This window comes from Cariama cristata, unplaced genomic scaffold (genome assembly GCF_000690535.1).
Source record: "Cariama cristata isolate BGI_N322 unplaced genomic scaffold, ASM69053v1 scaffold8750, whole genome shotgun sequence".
Classification (NCBI taxonomy): Eukaryota; Metazoa; Chordata; class Aves; order Cariamiformes; family Cariamidae; genus Cariama; species Cariama cristata.
Window position 1 is genome coordinate 37,798 of NW_009594077.1, and position 10,898 is coordinate 48,695.

General features: G+C 36.6%; 1 protein-coding gene across 1 annotated transcript in view; it reads right to left on the bottom strand.

The window, feature by feature from the left end:
* Positions 1–587: 587 nt before the first annotated feature.
* The window catches only part of FANCC (Fanconi anemia, complementation group C), a 70,649-nt gene continuing 60,338 nt past the window's right edge, over positions 588–10,898 (bottom strand). Inside the window, exons 10-14 of the mRNA XM_009696636.1 lie at positions 10,542–10,617; positions 9,636–9,717; positions 5,675–5,846; positions 2,606–2,806; positions 588–731 (exon numbers count right to left, since the gene is read on the bottom strand). Coding sequence (XP_009694938.1) covers positions 588–731; positions 2,606–2,806; positions 5,675–5,846; positions 9,636–9,717; positions 10,542–10,617 — 675 coding nt within the window. The remainder of the gene's footprint in view (positions 732–2,605; positions 2,807–5,674; positions 5,847–9,635; positions 9,718–10,541; positions 10,618–10,898) is intronic.

Consider the following 10,898-nt stretch of genomic DNA (forward strand, 5'->3'; position numbering starts at 1 on the left):
CTGTCCTGTGAAAGCTGCAGTACTGCAAAAAATAATTTAGCAAATCTGACAGGAGTTGCATTTTGGAAACATTTTCAAAAAGCAGTAAAGAGTTCAGGAAACATTGTTGATTTCCTGAGAACAGAGTGCATTCACCATGAATCACTGACTCTCTCTCACTTGAGATCATTGTTAGTTTCATAAAAGCAGAATTACAGAACAAAGCATTTTAGGGACAATTTAACAACCAAGCACTTGGATACCATTTGCTAATAAAACTATGTGTAATTTGGGAGAAAAACTGATCCTCAGCCAGATAAACAGCAAGGAGATGATTGAACTGCTTTAAATGGCATCAGTCTCTTGTTAAAGAAGGTGTTCAGAACAAAATTTTCAACCATCTTTAATATCTACTGTTACGTCTAAAAGGTTAACGTTTCCAAACAAAGGATTATTTCCTAATATATATGAGGGAATACAAAATTGCAGTATATGCCTAAGTAGATACTTTTCTACCCTTGGTAACCTGCGTGCAAGATGTTAATGAAAATCTGATGCCTGGCTAAATATCTGATTTGTTGGCTTAATAAACAGAAGACATTAAAAATCTAAACTTTCAGTGTTAGTTTTTGGAGAAGTTCATTCAGCAGTTTCACAGTCCTTTGGTTTTCTTTTCCATTATGGTTAATTCTGTACGCAGTACGGGTAAGAAGGCTATAAACTCCTTTGCTTGTATCAGTTGTCTCAGTAATCTGAAGAAACAGAGAAGATGGAAAATAATGCAATTGTGTTGCTAAGTACTAAGAATTCTCTATTAATATTGGCAACAAAACCACAGATTCGTCTCTCACCACTGAACACATGACATTCTGAGTTCAAAAGCAACTTCTGCCCAAGGTATCTCTTTTCACACATCTTGGTGAAACTGAGCCAGTTTGAGATTTCTACCGTTCTCTCAAATGTAAGTGAAGCAAATCAAGAGGTCAGAAAGTTTTTAAAGGAAACACAAATGGACAGACAGTGTAACCACTTAGAAGTCATCCTCTTAAAAATAGAGCACATGAAGGTTTTGGTTGAGTTTGGGGACACAATTCAATTCTGTAAAGATTTCAAAAGTAAAAATAAATCCCTCTCCCAGAAGATGACAAAGTATCAGGAAAAGACCCTAAGGTGCAATTTTTGCAGATCAGGAGGGACTTTGCTCCATGTTATCTCCTGTCTTAATCCCAAAGTTTACTACACTAACCAGAACCACTGCCGTGCATCCCAGTTTGGTTCCACACCATTCTGCCTTTCATATATTGTCTTCAGGCCTTTTCAAATCACATGGAGAACCTAGCTACACATTAATGATTACACAGATACAGTCAAAATTAATCAGACCAACATACTCTAGCCTGCAGTAATTCATGACCACTCTGCACTGGGGAATACTAAGAGTTTTCAAAGTTAGTTATGTTGTTTTCTATAAAGAAACAAGAAATTGCCTTCAGTCTTCCTGAAGAGGTTTAAAGTAGCAGACTGGAGTATTACAGCATCACTGCACAACAGCCACGCTCCTCAAAGGAGAAACTAAAACCAGCAGACTGTAAAAATACATACAACCCCCCTAATTTTATCATTATATTCTTATGCTAAGAAGAAATTCATCATTTGTGAACTTACACCTAAAATGCTAGAAATATCTTAGAATTTCTTAAACAGAAAAATGTTATGTCTATCTAGTCAGCCAGAAGCAATAACCACCAAAATAAGTTTCCAGTTCACTACATCATAAAATCAGACTCCTTATACATGCCATATACCCTATGCAGACGGAAGAGCACACTGTTGCTGAAAGGAAAAACTTCTGAAGGGCCACACACTGCCCCTAGACCTGCTTGCACAGGAGGCTTGTACTTCTTAAAACAGTACGGTTTTATAGTTAGAGGGGAATAAATTCTTAATATCATACTGAGATAGCACTATTTATCTTGAGAGATATAACGTATTTTACTGCTTGCACCAATATACCTGATGACTCTCATCAACAATGGCAAGATACTGTGGCATGCTTCCAACATTTTACTCCTCTCCATTTTTTTCACACCCTAAGTGACACTCTCTCAGGTCTTCATTCTTTTTTTCTCTCAATTATCACACCATTTTCCTCTCTGGCTTTGTTAAAGCACCAAGCTTCTGCCTCATCAATGCTTACTCTTAGTAACTAGCTGTTTTACATAATGGAAAACAGAGAGAAGACAGTTCCATCATCTCTGCAGCAGCTGGATAATTAAGGGAGTAATTTATAGCTGGGAAAAGCAGAATGTTTGCACATGCTGTCTATGCCAGGTGTAAATGAACTGTAGGTATCCCTTTACTGCAGACTACTATACCAACTATTTCTGTAGCTGTATGGTCAGGATGGCAATCTTTTCAGTGAGATCTTGTCGAGAAGTGTCAAGAAGGAAAATATTTTGACTGTAGCTGAAACAGATATGTAGCAGGTTAGGTATAGTTGGTGTAGTCACAATCTTCTTTAATTCTCTGTTATGTGTTTTCTTTATTAACATGTAGGAACTTAAATTCAAAATAGTAAAAAAAAGATATACTGTACTTAAACTGAAAAAAAGGAAGAATCACTTACACGGTAAATAAATTCCTGGGCAATCATATGTCCACCAGAAGAAAAGAGCAAAAAGTTGGTAAGAAGATGTGTTATAAGATGCTGGTTACAACACTGCTCTATATCAGTCATACTGTGTACAGCAGCCTCCAGATCTTTGACAGAAAGGACTGTACAGCTGAAGAGCATCATTAGATGATTGTAGACTGCTTGAGCTTCTACCTGTAGGGAACAATTTCAAAGGACGCACAATTAGAGAAGAGTAAAGGTCATACCTATGGTATTTTTTCCTTTGGATTTATTCACTAACAGGAAACTGAATCCTTGGCAGAAACTACCCAAACATGAAAAGAGTTTGAATTTAAACAGCAGGGAAAACAGGGAAGGAAGAGCTGTACACATTTCTTTTGTACTGATTCACACACACAGAGGTGGACAGAATGGAATTTTTAACTTTCTTTGGTCTTGCAAATTAAGCAGGCAGGGCACCAAGCCAGGATCTGACCTTTTTTAATAATAAAAGGAAATGGAGAAAGTCCCTCAGCAGAACACGGTCAGATTTTTGCATTGTGGGAAAAAGAACAGAGGCTCCTCAAGGGCTCATTTCAGTATTGCTGCTACAAATCAATTAAATCCCCATGCAACCTGACCTCGTCTGAAAAAATGTTCTGCTAAGAATGCATTTTTTTCCTTCTTCCTGTGTTGTTTGCAACTTATGTTTTTATCTTTTGAGTTAGCCAATAAAAAATAATTTTGATTGGGAGTAGAAAACAGAAGATTTTGGCACCTACACAATGGAAAAAGAACTATAAGCAACTGTTGCAAAAAATCCTAACAATAATTCTGTTCACTATATTAAAAATAAACTAAACAAAATGGTAGAAAACCCACAAATGAGTAAGTGCAGGAGCAATGGAAAAATATACCACTGCAGATCCAAAGGAAAAAGACACCCATTTCTCAACCATGTTCATTAGGATAATTTGTTTCAGTCATTTACCTGACCTTGCCCTGCCTTATTAACAATTCCACATAAAATAGTCTGAAAAAGCTGCTATTCTTGAATTATGTCCACAATTACATGTGAGGCAACAAATGATACCAGAACCTAAAGAAAGGTAACTGGAATTCTTCAAAATTCTTTATCCCTGTATGTGTCCTATTCTTGGTCTCCCTCCATCCCATGTGCCAGCGACTGGAGACTGATAGTAGCAGGCTCGGCTCCACGAGCTCATGTACCATAGGAGACTCATTCTTAGTGCCAAAGTTACTATGACCAGCCTCCAAATTTTGTTCCTCCAATGTTTCAGAGTCTAAAGGCACGAAAGGACTCCAACAAATGAATAAATATTGAGGAGCAGAATATTCAGTCCTGCATGTATGAGTGAAGGCTACTGAACAGCAAAAGTAGCCTTTTTCTTCTTTAACTCATTTTAACACTATTTATTCCACTCTTGCTGATAGATAAGCTGCTACCTAAAGTAAGTAGTCGGAAAACAAAATCCTAAGTCATAAGTGCACGCCTTTCCACACAAAAATATGCTGAATGAAAAGTCCTTCGGCTTGGCATCTGCCAGAAGTTCCCATCCCAACTTAGTCCTTAACTGGTGAAAGGTGCAGGGGCTGAGGAGGAAACAATTCCATTTGAAAGAGCTGAGAACTAACCTGCCAAAGGACAAATTAAAAGAAAAAGCAAATGTCTAACTACAGGCAGAAGCTTTGCATGAACTGTGGGAATGCTTCTGAAGTAGTCTGACCTGTGGAAAAAAAAGAAGTCTTACTTGAAGTAACTAAAGAAAAGAATCATAACGAACGGAAATATTAGATCTCTGGGAACAGATGAGTAACTGTGTGGGCTGTCAGTGGAAAAGCTTTTTCTCACTAAAGTTGGTCATACATTATGACAGAATAACAAACTGATAGGTTAGGGGACACACAGGGAGATGATTTTGTGTATGGGACAGTGTGATTTCATTCTGTGGTGCTGGAGTTAGAACATAGATCTGCACCTATAGTCCTTCAGTTTCATTCACTTGCCTTTATTGCTTAGGTGTTACCTTCCTTCCCAAAGCTACACTCTAAAAGCAACTCTGGTTTCTTTACTTCAGTGTAACTCTAACCTAACTCTGCTCAGCCAACATCCCACCCCTGCTCCTACACTATCAAAAAATTAAAGAGAAAAAAAATTAAAAGTGATCGGGATGTGAGCTTGTGTTTGTAGTGCTATCTGGGTGGCAGGAGGGGAGGGGAAGGAAATAAAATATTGCAGACCACACTGTCGTACATGGACCATTAGACATAAAATGAAAGCATGACGTTTTACCAGCTTAGTGTACTGAGCTGCATTTTTAAATGAGACAGAATCCATTTTCAAATTAAGGAAAACTAGAGATGCTGCAGCCAAATTTTGAATCTGGGCTTTGTAGATCAGATTGCTTAGGCTAGTTCAAACTTGCATAAGAGGTCTAAATTAAAGGCTTTCATGTATTTGCATGCATACACAGACACACAGCACTCTTCATGCAGAAGAGTACGTGAGGTTAGAACACTGCTTCCTTCTGTTAGAAACCTAGCATATGGGAGTATAACATTTGTTACAATCTCATACATGCCAAAAATCAGTAAAGTTACACCAAAGAAATCAAATAGGTGGGCAAGGTTAGGATTCAGGGCTGTGTCTGATAAATATCTTGACTGCTTCAACTGCTGTTGTGATTTCTCTTGTGTTTCCTTCTCAGAAGATGCCATAACACAGGAATGCTGCATTCTGCCACACAGTGATTTAAAAAATACCATTCCTAGAGTAGTTTTACTTGTGATTAAAAGCGTCCATGTTATCCAAAAGAAAGCCAAGAAGGTGCTAATCTATACAATATACTTTGAAAAGAGCAAAAATATTTTCTAAATGTCTCCAAGAAAATCCACAAAAATTATTCCACCGCAACATTATTCCAAGGAGACCTTGTAAAGCCAATACCTTCTCTAGTGTAGACCTTACATTTTTCTGGTGTGCACTATTTGTTTTATATCAATAAGATATAAGCAGACTATTGACTGCTTATTGCTGCTTACTATTGCTACATTACCCACCATTGTTTGAGTCCTTTGTTGATTTTCATTCTGAGGACAGTAGTAAAATGCCAGCAGCCACAGCAAAGCATCTGGTTCTACAGCAGCCTTCAGTAATTGTTCTGCCGCAATATCCAGCCATTCTCCAAAATGAGCAACCAAAAACCAGATTTCAAAAAGGTCAGTAAAAGAACTGGAAAATAACAAAGATACAATTAAGTATTTCCTGTTATATAACATTTTTGCTGTCTGAAGTTAACTGCAAAGGGTGCTGACATGAAAATAAAACCCCTTAAACTACTCTTCAACAGATAATGCCTTACCTACTAAGCATATAGCCATGTACTACTCTTATCTGCAGTCATGATCAAATGAGAACACCCAGTGCTACTAACAGATTAACTTTGTCAGTAGAACAGACTATCCACAGCACCAGTTTTTAATAAACTGTGACAAAATACTATGTATTAAAATATACATCAAAAAATTAAACCTCATCAATTATAGTCTCCAGTTGAGGGAATTTAAAAACTTTAAATCATATATCAAGTGTTGTATTCTAACATACTGTTGCCTTATATTGTCTTCCAGTTTCTCTCTGTTGCTTTCCAGGGTTATTTTCTGGTTTTTGGTAATTCAGAAGCCACATGGTTTTTGGTAATTCATAAGGAATTACATTTAGATGGACTAAATATAAAGTTTTTCAGGGTATTTGTCTCCTGACTCTTAAAATTCAGGTCCTCTTTAATGAAAATTTTGAAGGTATTTATAACTGGGTTACTGCAATAAGAAAACGAAAGATATGAATGGACCACAGCTGATCTCTACACTTTCTCACATGTACTCTTCTGAAGTTAAGATAAGACTAAAGAAAAGAGAAATAATGGCGAGATACAAACTAATGGTAGGCGTCTCTGAAGCAAAAAGTCAACCTGAATGTGGAAAGGAGGACAGACAGAAGGACAACTGGCAGGAGATAAAGAACCAGGAACAATTATTCCTATTAAGTTTGGCAAAAATTTGAAGAATTAGAGGTTTTGCTTATGTTTTACTCCTGGGGACTCCAAGAGCTGCTGTGCCACCCTTCCCAGGAAACTCCAAGAGATCTTAGAAATTTCAGGAGTTGATGAAGTTGTCTGATACCGTCACATCATCTGGAGCAAGTGACAAGGTCATAGTTGGAATAAAATGCTTTATTTTTATGACTTTCTGAAGAGGTGGGAGGTACAGTTCTATGGATGAAGGTGTGGTGTCTGCAGATAGTATTCTATGTCTGGAGTATACTGGTGACTGATGTTGTCTACAGGTGTCCCAGAAATTATTGATCCTGTAAATGGTATTGTCTATATGTCACAGAATCTCAGGGTCTCAAAATCCTATTCCTAGGACAAAAATTCACCACATCAGTATTTTTGGATAAGTGTGATCACTGACATCAGACATAAGAGGTTGACATAGAGTCGCAGAGAGAAAATAGAGTACTGAGGTGACTGCTATAAAAGTCACCATTGCTGATATTCCACAGCTTTTGAAGGGGCAGCAGCATGGCTCAGATGACAGGGAACTAGAGATGTGTGATGAAATCTGAGACTAAAATTCCTTAGCTAAAGGAACAGGATCAGCACTGGTAAAGTCTTTGAAGATACTGGAATCTGGAAATGCAACATTAAAAACCTTTGAAAAAACAAATAAATGTGATAGTGATCTGGGACAACAGTTCTCCCTTCAGTACAATTACCTACTTATCTGACCATAATTCCATGCTGTGACAATGTAAGCAGACAGCCTAACTTTGAAACCCAGCGATTTACAAGCAAAGACGGAATTTAATTAAAAGTTCCTGAGAACGGATAACTAAGGCTAATACTGACAGTATTTACAACTGGAAGTGTTCATAGCTCAAAGAGTAAATACAAGTCCTTAAACTTTAAGTGCTAAACTAATTGTAACAGGTACTTAGCAGAATAGAATTTAATTCTTGCCTGGGGACCCTAGGCACTACTGCACCTACAACTCACCATAACTTTCCTGTACCATCATAGTGCCTGGTTTGCAGTCATGTATCCTCCACTTCTGTCCCCGCTGCTGTTTCTGCCTGCTCTTTAGTGGCGTCTATGTCAACTGCTCCACTGTCATTGCTAAAAGTGGCCCTTCACTTTTTCTGGGACTCCCCACCCCTAAAAGTACATCAGTTGATTTCTGGTTTAAAATGCCACATAACATTTACTGTTCACTGAGATGACTACACATAATAATAAATAATGGCACAGAAGCAATCTGTTGATAAGATGTACACAGAAAGTACCTTGCTGTAAGATTTTCATTTGGTGTAAAATAAAATCATAGAAAAACCAGCTATATAAACAGAGAGCACTGACTATAAGAAATAAAAGGATATGCTGTATAGTAGTATTTTTTGCTCCTTGTTGATCTTATTAAGTAGAAAGAATGCAGAATCAGGAATAAAGCAATAAAAGAAAATTGAATAGAGTTTTCTTAATATATTAGTATTTACATTTGATATTAGTATTTAAAATCGATGTAAGTATTTAAAAACTGAAGCTAGATCCATTTTATTTGTAACTGAGAGGGGTTCAGTGGAAAACATAATTATTGCATGAGTTCTAAAGGAAGTAAGAGGATATTCTGGCAAGTACAATACTATTCAAACAAGTGTACTATCAAAGCAAAGGGGGAAAAAGACAATATAAGCCAAGAAAGGACTAGACCACAAAAGGAGAACAGACATGCTCCTATTATTGCAACACATTATGATGGATGATATTTGTTTCATTTGATTGTTCTAAGTGGAGTTATGTGTTTCTTTAAGAAGCCAGGGTCAGCTGCTAGTCACAGTCCAACGGTGGAAAGGTTTGACAGACTTCAGGTACGAACAGGCAAGACATAGCACTGAACTGCAGCTCACACAGAAAGTGAGAAGCTGCCAGCAGACAGCCCGGCCTCAGAGGGAACAGCAAAAAGCTTTTTTCCTGCCACTCAGTAACAAAAATAAAAGCCTCTATGAGTTAACTGAAACCAAGCGTGGATGCAAGCATCTGTATTCCAGGACACAGGAGGCCCGTTGAGTATCTTGTGTTGCAAGTCTGTTTGGCCTAGGTGTTCCATGTTTCTATTGAAATTTTCCAGTTTTAGATCAAAATTAAATTGTTTTCCTTGAATTTAAAAGCTGTTTAACATTCTTTGGAAAGCTGTCTGTCAGAGCAGATCTAAGCAGAGTCATCCAAGCTCCAGCCAAGTCAGGTCTCATCACACACCTGATAAGAAAGAATTACAGGGCAGCAACAAACAGAGATGTATCTTTTTTTCATTCTTTTCATATAGTCCTAGAGCATCTACTACCAAAGCAGAATTCATGTAGGCAAACACTACCATTCATTATAGCGACTATTTGGACAAAAAAAGCTGAGGGAAACAGGTCAGAAACATGAGGTGTCAGCACAGACATAAACATAAACATAATAAACAATGATACTGCAGTCTAGCAGTCATATCTTCATGAAAAAAATGAAGACGTTTGAAGTTTGGGTGTTTGCACAAGCCTGCAGAAAGTCAACACAAGCCCTTTCATAAAACAGTGTTGCTCACAACAGGCTCCTTCCAATACTAGCTGCTTTTCTGGTTGGAAGAGTTCTCTTGTTATTCAATGCCGAATCAGTTTTAAAGGTTTTTGGGGAAAGATGGGAGACTAGGCAAGTAAGCATTTCTGTTATACAGTTAGCAATTTGCTGAAATGAAAGGAACAACAAGATTTTGTTTACTGAAAGGCTTATTGGTCAGGTCTATAAGTGCTACAAAGTTCAGGCTCAATAATTAATCTAAGTTCTATTCCACAAAACAAAGCTCTATTTAGAGAATAATAAGAAAACAATGAAATGTAGCCACTAAAGACTTCAAATGACATGACTTTTCACAAAGTAATGCATGCAAAGGACAAAAAGTTAGAAAATATTATACTACTTACCTAATGTTTGTATCTTCCACTAATTCTCTGAGCATATCTGAAATGTGTTTCAAGTGTTGAGACCAGTGTGTGGTTGGCAGTTCTAGGGAGGATGAACACAAAACTATTAAAATTCTAGTCTGTTCAACTAGAACAGAACAGGGAAATTAACCATATTAAGCTAGGATTAAAGTTTGTGCAACTTGATTCAGTTATCACAAAGCATTTAAAAATGTCATTTTAAAATCTCCCAATTTTCAACACTACCTATCACTGTGTTTCTTAGAAGAATTAATTGACAAAGCCATGTGAGGAAGTACAGCTAGGAATATTCAAACAAGGCTGATGTACCTTTATGTAAATGCTACCTCAATATTAATATGTAATCATTGGAGTAACATTCTCAGAGGCTCTTGTACTGAGCTGAAATTATTGCTCATGAAAAACCGTACTATACTGAGCAGTGGTTTGTTGATCTATAAAAATGGGAAACCTGAAAAAAATACTAGGCTTGCAATCTAAAATATCAGCAGAATTCAAGCTTCAGAGACAAATGGCAAGGCTATTTCTTGTAATATAGATATGAAAATTTTTGTAATGACTATTACTAATATTATAAGATAAGATTATTTAGCATTTTTACAATCTCAGTAACTTGTCTTCATTCCTACAAAATTATGCACTCTTTCTTTGTTATTCACTTCTGGTTTAGTTTTCTTTAAAGTTACATCTGTATTATTGTTAGGTAAGAATTAGATGTTCCTGCAAAAAAATACATTAAAAGAATATTATTAAAATTTTATTAATATTCTAAGTCCTATTTAGGCAATGGCAAAATTTTGTCTTCATCCGTTTTAAAGTTATGTTAAGACATATACAGATCATGCAGGTTGGCTAATGCTGCAAATATTTCATGAAGAAACTTACCAAAAGGACGTCTGACTAAAGCTGTTACAAGAGGCTGGTGATGGTAAGGGAAGTAGGCCTTCAGTGGAAATGTATGCTAAGATACAAAATCATTATTTTAGAAGCTTTCTGGTCAGTTTTCAAAACAAATCCACAATGAACAATCTCATCTAAGATAGTAAGTAACAATACAGACTGAAGCGAGAGAACAAAAAGTAACTTTACACTTAATGTTGGGATTTTGTACAAAGAAAGAAGGGGGATATTTAGGAAAAGATTGTTTAGAAAAAGTAATTATTTATGGATTTTTAAAAGACAGGCATTAAAAAAGATTCAGAGCATGAAGAAAATTACATTTTAATATTCTTAGGCTCTTTC